Source organism: Brachyhypopomus gauderio, chromosome 5 (genome assembly GCF_052324685.1).
Source record: "Brachyhypopomus gauderio isolate BG-103 chromosome 5, BGAUD_0.2, whole genome shotgun sequence".
Lineage (NCBI taxonomy): Eukaryota > Metazoa > Chordata > Actinopteri > Gymnotiformes > Hypopomidae > Brachyhypopomus > Brachyhypopomus gauderio.
The window spans coordinates 5578961-5592114 of NC_135215.1; the positions used below are offsets into that span (position 1 = coordinate 5578961).

The 13154-nt window shown below is 43.1% G+C and overlaps 1 protein-coding gene across 1 annotated transcript; it reads right to left on the reverse strand.

Annotated features, from left to right (window-relative positions):
* Window positions 1-72: 72 nt before the first annotated feature.
* Window positions 73-12197, reverse strand: podxl (podocalyxin-like). Its single transcript, XM_077005133.1, has 9 exons — window positions 11763-12197; window positions 5028-6056; window positions 4426-4767; window positions 4189-4280; window positions 2377-2403; window positions 1232-1349; window positions 1068-1111; window positions 858-980; window positions 73-422 (listed from the first exon to the last, which is right to left on the reverse strand). The coding sequence occupies exons 1-9, from the start codon at window positions 11800-11802 to the stop codon at window positions 228-230; spliced, it is 2010 nt and encodes a 669-aa protein (XP_076861248.1). The 5' UTR covers window positions 11803-12197; the 3' UTR covers window positions 73-227.
* Window positions 12198-13154: the final 957 nt, after the last annotated feature.

The window sequence follows — 13154 nt, forward strand, 5'->3', positions numbered from 1 at the left end:
TCAACTGACAGACAACCAGCTGTTCACCAACAGTATGGTCTCTTTTAAAAGTAATATTTTTTTAAATATGTCCCACTAGGGGATTTTCGCACATCATTTAAATGAGAGTTGTAGTTATTAATACTGCTGTCCAGTTAAGGTTTGACTCATGGCTGTCTTTATAGCAGTCTGTGTCGTCTCTGCATTTGACTGGTCTCAGATGACCGTCATGGCTGGGTTAACATCCATTACAGGTGTGTGTCCTCCTCATCGGGAAGGTCCTCTTTGGCCAGGTTGTCCAAGGGCACCATCCAGCTGTCGTTAAACTCGCCGTTGAGCGGTAGCTTCTTCTCCTGCATCTCAGACTGCACCTCCATCACCTCCAACGTGGGGTTGTCATGGTAACCATTCTCCACCGTCTGCAGCTCTTCAGTTAGGTGTTGCTGTGGTTAAAAGTGGTTGTGGTGAATGGGAAATGATAACATCAGCCTAAAACGTGTTTAGCTCTTGCAAATAATGTTAATGCTTTAGGATTTGCTTTGAGTTATGGACAACATAATCCAAACAATTTAACTTCCTATTGCTTTTGAAAAGCTGGACAACAACTTGGTGGCTTATTGCAAGATAAAGCAACACAATGTTTTCAGCACCAAGAGAAAAATACTAGTAATCTAGACAGGACTGACATCCAAAACTGTTCAATCTAAAACGTCCCTGTCCTGGAAGAAAATGGGTATTTGAAAAAGACCAACTCCTTTATATTCCACTTTTTTTACTGTGTCATACTGTTTAATGTGTATGTGTGTATAATTTTTTTCTATATGTGCAATACATGGTGTCTGAATCTTTGTAGAGTGTGAGCATGAACATGTGTCTACCTGGTTCTTCCTATAGGACCTGCGGTGGCAGCTACAGTACACAGCAAAAGCAAGAAGAATGGCCACCAGGCCACCACATGAGGCCAGGATGATGAACACGGTGGGAATGTCTTTAGGCTCCTCCTACAGGCAAAAGAGGGCCATTCATATAGGACCGAAGCACATTACAGCAATTGTACACGATATTCATGCTAGTGTAACACGCCTTACCTTTTTCATATTGTCGTAAATTTCTTGTACCAACGATGGATCAACTATTCAGTGAAGATGGGAGGACCAGTTAGTGATTTGATTCAGCAGCAGATGATGTATTTATGCATAGTCTGTATTGCATGCAAATGAGGGATTGGCAACAAAAGTGTCTTGACCCTTACCTTTTGCCGTCACAGAGGTAAAGGTATGTCGGCCATTTTCTTCAGTTCCTTGCAGAGTGCATGTAATTACTTCAAGACCCTTAAAGCGTTCCATGCAAACTTTGAAAAGAATGTCTGTCTGTGAAGGCATAAAGAGCAGAAAGAGCTGCAGCAGGGTTGTATTCTGCATTTCTGTATATCCTATGAGAAGCTTTTCCTTCGTTGAAGAACACCACCGAACAACAACAGACTCCTTGAATTCTTTATCATAAAAGTAACACCTGTTACTGTGTGTGGACATTTTAATGTTTGTGTCCGTGTATATTGAATGACATTTTTTTACATTAAAACTCTTCAGAGCAACCAAATCAGATATGTCATTTTAGAGTAATATAGTTTTATAAGCTCTGCTGTCTTAGCAACCCTAGGTTAGGTTTCAGACTCCATTCTTGCTACATCTGGTTTCTTTGAGCAGAGATAAGATGAGAGTGGTTAGGTGACAGCAAAGTTTGCGTTAATGTTTTTTTATGACAACATAATGACACAATCTCAGGAAGGTCTTCGAGGTGGAGGCAATCCTCCTTACCTGAGAATTATTTTGAATGTATATACACCATATAAGAGGGTACAGTACATGTTGAGTGCATGTCTTTGGGGGGGGGGGCTTTGGCAAAAGGTCGGAATTGAGGACTTTGTTTGGCAGCTTAATCTGATTGAAGTTAGCAAAAACAGCAGCACCGAATTTTGCGGTTCTCAGTTTGTCCGCCACACACTGGTCAGGTTCTGGTCAGCACAGTAGTTAGATGTGGAAGTGGAAACAAATCAGTGGTCCTAGTTTTTTTCACATTATCATTGCCAGAGTTGATGGTAGTCTACCACCCTAAATCATACAGTCAAAACTGGCGATGAATGAAAAATGTTGTCTATGTGGTGCATGGTAACTGATCTATCTTAGACTATCACTAACTGCAAGATATTTCCCATGAAGATGGTGACTACTAAACTATTTCACAGGTCCAAGAAAAGAAAAGTCACTTAACTACCGAGACATTTTCATGCAGCAAGTTGTTTACAAGCAGAACTGGTGTTGTATACATGTTTGTTTCAAAGTTAGTACTGTTGCTGGTCTAGTTCAAGGAGGAAATGCTAAATGCAAGTAACCCCACCTGATTCTGATCCTGATTTCTTGGACGCTGCAGAAAAGAACATGGTCAGTGTGAAGACAGTCCAACAGAAATAAATGCTAAAAAAAATTAACATATATACATATATATACACTGCTCAAAAAAATAAAGGGAACACTCAACACATCCTAGATCTGAATGAATGAAATATTCTCATTGAATACTTTGTTCTGTACAAAGTTGAATGTGCTGACAACAAAATCACACAAAAATCATCAATGGAAATCAAATTTATTAACCAATGGAGGCCTGGATTTGGAGCCACACACAAAATTAAATTAAAGTGGAAAAACACACTACAGGCTGATCCAACTTTGATGTAATGTCCTTAAAACAAGTCAAAATGAGGCTCAGTATTGTGTGTGGCCTCCACGTGCCTGTATGACCTCCCTACAACGCCTGGGCATGCTCCTGATGAGGTGGCAGATGGTCTCCTGAGGGATCTCCTCCCAGACCTGGACTAAAGCATGCGCCAACTCCTGGACAGTCTGTGGTGCAACGTGACGTTGGTGGATGGAGCGAGACATGATGTCCCAGATGTGCTCAATCGGATTCAGGTCTGGGGAACGGGCGGGCCAGTCCATAGCTTCAATGCATTCATCTTGCAGGAACTGCTGACACACTCCAGGCACATGAGGTCTAGCATTGTCCTGCATTAGGAGGAACCCAGGGCCAACCGCACCAGCATATGGTCTCACAAGGGGTCTGAGGATCTCATCTCTGTCCCTAATGGCAGTCAGGCTACCTCTGGTGAGCACATGGAGGGCTGTGTGGCCCTCCAAAGAAATGCCACCTCACACCATTACTGACCCGCTGCCAAACCGGTCATGCTGAAGGATGTTGCAGGCCGCAGATCGCTCTCCACAGCGTCTCCAGACTCTGTCACGTCTGTCACATGTGCTCAGTGTGAACCTGCTTTCATCTGTGAAGAGCACAAGGCGCCAGTGGCGAATTTGCCAATCCTGGTGTTCTCTGGCAAATGCCAAGCGTCCTGCACGGTGTTGGGCTGTGAGCACCCGTCTGTGGACGTCGGGCCCTCATACCACCCTCATGGAGTTGGTTTCTAACCGTTTGTGCAGACACATGCACATTTGTGGCCTGCTGGAGGTCATTTTGCAGGGCTCTGGCAGTGCTCCTCCTGTTCCTCCTTGCACAAAGGCGGAGGTAGTGGTCCTGCTGCTGGGTTGTTGCCCTCCTACGGCCTCCTCCACGTCTCCTGGTGTACTGGCCTGTCTCCTGGTAGCGCCTCCAGCCTCTGGACACTACGCTGACAGACACAGCAAACCTTCTTGCCACAGCTCGCATTGATGTGCCATCCTGGATGAGCTGCACTACCTGAGCCACTTGTGTGGGTTGTAGAGTCCGTCTCATGCTACCACGAGTGTGAAAGGACCACCAACATTCAAAAGTGACCAAAACATCAGCCAGAAAGCATAGGTACTGAGAAGTGGTCTGTGGTCCCCACCTGCAGAACCACTCCTTTATAGGGGGGGGTCTTGCTAATTGCCTCTCATTTCTACCTGTTGTCTATTCCATTTGCACAACAGCAGGTGAAATTGATTCACAATCAGTGTTGCTTCCTAACTGAACAGGGGTGAGTTTACCGAAACGTTCTTAGCGCTAAGTACTTCTTAACCTCGTACGTTTCATACAAGGTTACAAAGTACTTAGCGCTAAGAACGTTTCGGGAAACCCACCCCAGGTTGGTTTCACAGAAGTGTGGTTGACTTGGAGTTATATTGTGTTGTTTAAGTGTTCCCTTTATTTTTTTGAGCAGTGTATATATACACTTACCGTGTATGTCTCTAGGAATGGTTTTATGTTGCGTTTGTTTGTTGGTTGGACAGACGCAAATGATGCAGGTGTTGATGTCAGGTTGGGCTGTCCTATAACAAAAAAAATAAAGATTTTATTAAAATGTTTTAAAAAAAGGTGTATCCTGGAATGGTAAATATGCTGTAACATTTACAAGGTTGCTTACCTAATATGTTTTAAAACATGCTCATTTGATAATAATGTATAAACTGTTACCTTTTTTTGTGAGCTCCGTGCTTTGACTGACTGCTGGTTGTGTTGTTTTCAAGATTGGTACAGTGAAACCATCTTGATTGTTGCTCCCTGAAGTACTGGAATCGACTGCTTTATTATTGGTAGAGGTCACATTTCTGGACTTGCTTCTGTCAAGTGTGTCTGACAACCTCGTAGTTGAGCTTTCGCTAGTTGGGACCTTTGTCCTTGGTGAGGCTGAGGGTGCTAAAGATGAGGAACCGGTAGGAGATGGCTTGTTTATTTGTCTTTGGAGTGTTGTGTTCATGGCTTGTCCTTTGTCTGGCTGTTGCATCGTTGCTGAACTATTGGGGCTGACAGTAACACCTTAGAAGAGAAAACAAATGGAAAAACCAACGTAAGCAAAGCCCTGAAGATCCCTCAATTATGGAACTTACTTTTTTGCTGATAGTGCTCTGATATGGATACTGGATTGAGTACTGCTCTTACTAGTTGGTAGACACTATGCAGTGACTGTTATCAAGGTGCTGTTACTGTGATCTGTGTCTGTGGGCATATTATTGTAGACTGTTACTGCTTTCAGAAATCAACAATGTAGCAGTCAGCATTGGCTTGAATACTGTTACCTTGTTTTGTATGAATTGAGGCATCAGGATCAGGGCTAGCAGTGGTGATAATGTTAGCAGGTCTAGCAGACACAGTAGGCATAGCAGGGACAGCAGAATTTGAAGAATTTGCAGAGATAGCAGTATTTGCAGTGGAAGCAGGGATAGATTTAGCCTTGGAATCATGGACAGAATGATTAGCAGTTGAAGCTTGAAGAGCAGGATTTACAGTGGAAGCAGGGATAGCAGGATTAGCAGGGATAGCAGGATTAGCAGGGATAGCAGGATTAGCAGTAATAGCAGGATCAGCAGGGATAGCAGGATCAACAGGGATAGCAGGATCAGCAGGGATAGCAGGATCTACAGGGATAGCAGGATCTACAGGGATAGCAGGATCAGCAGGGATAGCAGGATCAACAGGGATAGCAGGATCAACAGGGATAGCAGGATCAACAGGGATAGCAGGATCAGCAGGGATAGCAGGATCAACAGGGATAGCAGGATCTACAGGGATAGCAGGATCAACAGGGATAGCAGGATCAGCAGGGATAGCAGGATCAACAGGGATAGCAGGATCTACAGGGATAGCAGGATCAACAGGGATAGCAGGATCAGCAGGGATAGCAGGATCAGCAGGGATAGCAGGATCAGCAGGGATAGCAGGATCAACAGGGATAGCAGGATCAGCAGGGATAGCAGGATCTACAGGGATAGCAGGATCAGCAGGGATAGCAGGATCAGCAGGGATAGCAGGATCAACAGGGATAGCAGGATCAACAGGGATAGCAGGATCAGCAGGGATAGCAGGATCAGCAGGGATAGCAGGATCAACAGGGATAGCAGGATCAGCAGGGATAGCAGGATCAACGGGGATAGCAGGATCAACGGGGATAGCAGGATCAATGGGGATAGCAGGATCAACGGGGATAGCAGGATCAACGGGGTTAGCAGGATCAACAGCGGAAGAAGTAGCTATATCATTCTGTGAAGCTTCCTTGATGGTAGTTTCATTGCTGGCAATCTCAGCATGTGTTAACCTCAGGTGAAGACCTATAGAAAACAGACCACAGCAAGTTGGAAAATAATAATGGGATATTACTATTATTGCTTTGTTGATTGTCAGAAACATACAGGTCATTTTTTAACAATGTGTTACTGCTTGGTCCATTAATTGGTGCTTGGGGATTTGTTTACGTATTGCAGAACTGGGTCAGCTGCTATTCTATTAATAGTTACCAAGGAAGGACAGCCCAGCCAATAAGCTAGGGAGTGAAAAATGTACTCCTTTGACACATGCCTAAAGTGGCTAGGACAGTGATGAGGTCTTTCTTCACACACACACACACACACACACACACACACACACACACACACACACACACACACACACACACACACACACACACACACACACACACACACACACACAAGGTAATACCACATGACGGCACAAAATTAGACACTTGAAAATCATACAACTATTTGGACCAAATCTAGCATGGATTTAAAATGGTGACAGAATTGGGTATGAAGGAAGGAATGTGTCCCAGGTGTATTACCTCTAATCCCAAATGGCAAATTTCTGTTGAAAATTGGCAATAAAATCTAACTTTTAGTCTTTTGTTCTGACCTTCACTGTCCTACCGATGGGTCAGGCCGTTGTGGGCTTTATCAGTAGAGGGCTATGGTAGTCTTCATTCTGCCACCTGAAATCCCACCTGCATCTTCACTAACACACTCGTGGACGCCCTAAACGTAATCCTGTGGCTTAATTACCATCACCCCATCCTCCCTGTAACTGCACAACAGTCTGCAGTGCGGACGCTCTCAGAGCTCCAGGGTCATCATTCCCACCGGTAAATGTTGGTCAGCATAGTTCAACCTGTCTGCTGACATCACCTAGTAAGCAAAGAGCTGAAAGACAGGAAGCAGATGGACTGACCATCCATTTATTTTCAGCCTTAAAGATTCCACTGTGTCTTCTAGGTCTGCAACCTCCCGCATGATGGCAAGTGGAAAGGATCTCTTTGACTGCTATGTTGCTGTTGTGTCAGTGCAACTTGCCATGTTTAATTTGTAATAAACTTATTCTAAACCTCTTACTCTCTCTCTGGGAGGGTGTGGGTCTTCCGCCATGCTATTGACCTTTTACGCAACGGGATGGGTGTTTCCTCCTATTTGATAGTGGATTGCCATGATGGACTATTGGATTTTAATAACATTTAGCCTAACATGTATTTGCAATGTTTACCATGACATGTTGATCATGACATGTTGTTCAACATACCATGATACTTTTTCTCGTATCTGGAGAACAGCTACTCTAGCATGTTAGTGTCAGAAAATAAGGCTTTTCCTTGTCAATGTACCCTGAAGAATTCTTCAATTTATACATTTTCCTCACTATACTATCAAAAAATAAATGTGCCATATTTTGTCAATTGTGATTTTTCACTGCAGTCGAAATTTGTCCTCCGCTTTTCACCCATCTGTGCAGTTAGAACACACACACACACACACACACACACACACACACACACACACACACACACACACACACACACACTAGTGATTGGGTCATTCCAGGATTTTGGTACATTTCAGGGGTGGTAACTTCTGAAAATTTGATCTTCAATTTGATCATTTTAAATCATATATTTATAATCTACAGGTTATAAACTATCAAAAAGTTTGATTCGTCAATCTCAGATATGGAAGAAGTTTTTTCTTTATTAGATTGGTGTGCAGTAAATTGGTATGCAGTAACAGGGTTGCGACTAACAGGGTTGCAAATTTAGGCTAAGTTGTGGTCTACCCCAGGAACAGATGCTCACTGTAAAATTTAGCTATGTATACAAGATCAAGGACAAATATGGTTATATAAGTATATAAAGTAAATTTTGACTACTATATTAGTATTACAATATGAGGAACAGGGTTGCATTCACTGAGTGACACACACAACTTGGACAAACATATTTGGAAAAAAACCTTGAAAATTGTTAGAGCACTTACCATTTTTCTTGCCATGTGGGCAGGAAATGTCCTTGTGATGCAAATTCCTTTGTGCTAGTACACAAATATTTTTAACCCTTTCTCTGCCAGATAAAATTCCTTATGGTAACAGGGTTGCGCGCATGTTGTGGGACACAACTTAATAGTGTAAAAACTGTGACATGCAATACAATGTAGACCAAATAAGTTGTTTTCATAAGTAAAGGAGATGCATTTCAACAATATACAAGAGGAAGTAATTTATTTAGAGCTTACTTTAATTGTTAAATTTGGTAAAGGATTTGGTCACCCAATGTGTAGGACAAGAGAAAATGGCCATTTTTTGAGGTGGTTCAAAGGTATTCGGTCTTTTGAATAATATCTAAGGCGCTTATTTTTCCACCAAATTTTACAGTTTGTCTTATAACAAGTACAATGTTTAAAAAAAATAGTCATTTAGATATTTTGGACATGTACATTTGAAATTTAAGTGGTGGGACAGGAAATGTACCAAAATCCTGGAATGACCCGATTACTAGGGGACTATGGTGCACACGTGCCCAGAGCGGTGGGCAGCCCTAGCCCGGCGTCCGGGAAGCAGTTGGGGTTAGGTACCTTGCTCAAGGGCACCTCAGTCATGGCCTCAGGCATGGGAATCGAACCCACGAACCTCCGGTCACAAGACCAGTTCCCTACCACCAGACCGTGACAGTAATGATTTCACAACTCTCTGAGGCTGTGCTACAGTGTCACTGAAGCAAACACTTTCATTGGATTCTGTATCTATACAAGGTGCAAACTCTGTAGGTGCAGAGTCTGAAAGATTGTCCTCCAGTCACTTAGATGAGGATTTTCACTAGAAGGTCTCAGCCAGACCTATTCACCATGGTAGGTCTTTGCTCAAACAGCGAGAAGAATGACAGCTGGAACCTGCTGAATAATTTACTGTCCTTCAGTTTAAGACTAAAATACAGCAAGGCAACAAATACACAGAAAAATACCACCTTACACACAATTAGACATTTGAAAATGACATGTATCTTGGCTGTCAACCATCTAAATCTGAAATGCTCATTTTTAAAAGCATAGCCTGTCTTCTCTGAAAAGGCCATCAGTTTTGAAAATATGACTGATATCAATATGCAAATGTGTGGACTCTTTTTAAGGTTGCTTTAATCCATGCATATGTGTGAATGAGTGCATGTCTCCCATTGTCAGAAATATAACCCTCACATTGTTTTATCCCCAGCATGCCATCATGCACCGTTGCCTGACAGTGACTGCTGTCTCCTCGCCTGGACAAGGGCTGTCTCACTCAGGCCCCCAGCCACATCCCAGTAATGTCACCCCTCCAGCACCATCACCCCACCCACCTCACCACACCCCCTGGCCTTTGATGGTGATGGTGATGGTGTCCTATTCAGGGCTAATTGAACTGGCCTGTAGGCCCCACAGGAGGGGATGGGGGGGGGGGGGGGTCTTTTATGACTAACAGCTTACCTCCTCTGTTGAAGGGAGGAGGAGAGAGGATTGTGAATGGAAAACCACTTGGAATGAATAATGAGATGGCAGGAGAAAGGGAGGAGAACTCAGAGGGTCATTGGGCGTTTGTGTGTCTGACTTGAACACATTCCTACACAGACACACACACACACACAAGCAGGCATGAAACACTAAGCACCATCATTATAGTATGCTAATAAAACTAGAGCAGGCAGACATTTCATCTTCAGAGTAGCAGAGATAAATACAAGTGTTAGAGTGATGGTTTGTCAACCAGACAGAGTCTGTGTGTGCGTGTGAGTATGCAGCTAGGCATGCAGAGTGTTAAAAACAATTGATTTCTTTTTTTTTTAATACAAATAGTGCACACATGAATACTGTTCTGCAGGTCTAATGGCTCTTTAAGACATTGGAAACAGGAAGTAACCTGTGTTGTCACCATGGATAGTCTGGACAAACGTCTTTTTCTAAGTCTCATTGACCAGACGGCTTTCCCCTTCCTGTTCTGCACCCCTTACACTTAAACACTCTGTATATAATGTGTGGGTTTGTGTGGCCAATGATTCTTGGTGCTCTGTCCTGGCCTTACCCTCCACCCCTAACCCTGCACTGGTCCTGTCTCCCAAGGGTTTCTGATTGGCAATAAAGTGTATGCTGTACACAAATGAGCTCTCATTGGTGTGTGTGTGTGTGTGACTGTAAAAGCTGAGTTCTGTCTGTAAAGCAACCTGAGTGTTGAGAACGGCACAATACAAATGTCACTAATAATAATAATAATAATAATAAAGATCTCCATTTTACTGACAACTCATTGCGCTTAGGGAGGGTAGAAGCCCGGGTAGTGCCAGCCTCAGCAGTGATTAATCATGAGCCAAGCAGAGGAGTAGAGGAGAGGAATCTCGAAATACGCAAGGTAAAGACTCTTTTACCACACTCCCACATACACACACTACTCTCCATCTGTGCCTCTCTCCCTCCCTCTCTCTTTAACATGTAAACATTTGGAGGTCATTCTGACTTCAGGCGCTGCAGTTGCCATAGGACGACCTGTGCTAAACCCACTGCCTTTTAACTCCGCCAACCCCGTGTTCCCTGCTCTTTGTTCTCTCGTGGCGGGGCAGCTGTGACAGTCACACGAAGGCCTGCGTAACAAATGCTGTAGTGTTCAGTCCAGACACACAGGGAGAAATGAGCAGAACGTGATGCCACACCTTCTGTGGGAAAAGGGATGTTGACAGAGTGCTCTCCCATCTATTGTTCTCTGCTTTTTCAAGCTTGTGCCAGAGTGTCCCACAGAGAGACTGTTGCTGGAGCTACATATATATATTTTGACTGTGTGAACTGAGATATTGGGTTTAATCAAACTTTTACTGCTGGTATTTCAGTTTTCCCAGTATATACAGTATACTGATCCCAGTATTTCAGCTCCTTAGAAACTCAGTGAGCCAATGGAAGAAAAATAGACAGGGTTGTTGTAAGGCACATGTCTCATATTAATTACCTAGTTATAGTATTTGAGTATCCTGTTCAGGCTCAATGAAATACGGCCTTAAGGTTAATTTTGCGCAGTACTGAGGAAACATAAAACGACAGTAAGCTGTAACTCACTTCAGCCCACTTCTTGAGGGCTGCGCAGGCAGGTGCAGCACGCGGGTAATTAAAGAAAAACACTGCTCCTGCGCGCCCTCTCAAACCAGCCTCATCAGATGGCACGTCAACTGGCTGAGACAACGTGAAAATAACTTTTAAGAAAAGCGTCTTAAAATGGTGTCTAAATGCTCCCCAAAGGCGACGAGCGCTTCTCGGAATCCCTTATTTGGAAAGTTCCAAAAGTTGGGAAGTTACAAATGTTAACTAACTAAATGCTAACATGTTAATGTCATAAAATTAAGTCTTAACACAATAACATTCAATGAATATTAAGCCAATAAGCAAACTTGCCACAGTTCTTTAGAATCGTGTGGTAACGGTATGTTATGACTCCATGACTCACTATCTCCAAAATTAGGCCTAAACAGGTGTATTTATACATTAAAAACGTTATTATTAAAACATTATTTGCGCATTTGCCCATCATTAACTAAAATAACAGCCAGTGTTTTACATATGTCCAATGAACGCAACTTGTTTTGCAGCGAAACTTTGGATCCAAGCTTTGAAAAACGTACTCTGCTGTCCATTTAATCATATATCTGCAAATCAATTTTTTAATAGTCTTTAATCGGACCAGCATAAATTCGTGAAATAAAAAAGACTCACCCAACACGAGAGTCCATAAGAGTCCCGTTTTCGTCCTCATTTTGCCGCTGTGTTAACGTTTGTAAGGTCTCGGAATGTGTGTGTCAGCCAACTGGATCTCAACAAACGTGAGCAGCGTTCACTCTGAGGCAGTGAGGCAGGACGCCGCTTCGTTACGCCTATCTCCTCGAATTTGTATCTGAAGTTTTCTATGACTTAGCAGTAGTGATCTTTTACCCCTGAAAGCCAGGAATGCTTTTGTTAGCGGGTCTCTTCTGCGTCTCTACCCCTCCCTGAGTCGGGGGATTTGGGGCAAAGTTTTTGCAGTGTTTCCTTGGCTGCGCGGTAGTAAGCCGAGGTCTTTGGCTCTCACTTGCCCGGCTATTCAAACGGAGAGCGCCTGAGTGACTGAAGACGTGCTGTGTTGTGTCCGAGGGAAAGTCTGATTAGTCTGGGGTCCGATATCCGTTTATGTACGTTAGGGGTATTCACACGAGCACGGCACTGCCCATGCCTAAAACCTATCACTGGGGCGATGATGATGCGTCCTGTATAGACCCAACAGAGAATGTTTAGTTGTACTATACTGAGTAAAAATAAGACCTCAATAATTTTTATTTGTCATATTATTTATGCAATCTGATTCATGGCCTGTACATAAACCACCACAATGTGTTCTTAATGCTTTTGCGCACGGTCCGATAAGAGATGCTCGTGAAACTTTTGTGTCACACAATTGCTGAGGCTCTAACGTGTCCCGCGTAGTCAGTCCTTTTAAACTGTACGGTACACTGAAGGCCACGGCGGAAAATCGCCATGCAGAGAAGCGATCTGAGAGAAATTAAACTACAAAATCTTCACGCCGCTTGTTGTCATGGCAACCGGTTCACAACCCACAGCACAGCTTCAAAAGCTTTGGATTTTTTTCCAACTCAAACGTTCAAATAACTGTTGCGGTCTTGATACCTGCTTAGAAATTACTTAAACAAACCATGGTGGTTGGTTAAACGTACCACTAAGGTGGCTGATTCTTTTTTTTTATTATTGTTACAGGAGAAAGGGGCCTTTTATTTTCTAATTTAAAAAATTCTATTGTTAGAGGCATGCCGTGTAATGCATGCTGGCCTTGTGCTCGATATTAGGAGTGGAGGGGAAATGTTAGTTTGTAAGGCAGAGTGACGGTAAACACATGGGTGTGGGTCTTTCTTCCTGGCTGCCTAACAGTGGCTTAAAATAGTCACAAATAGGCTGATAGTGTACAGGCTTTAAAGAGATTGAATTAAAATATTTATACTTGCTAGAAGAGCTACCAGAATAAAAGTTAGAATGTGACCTTCATCATTGTCATTTACTAAATGGGATCGTTTTGAAATTTGTTTTGTATGAGATGATATTAGCTGATTTTTTAAATTG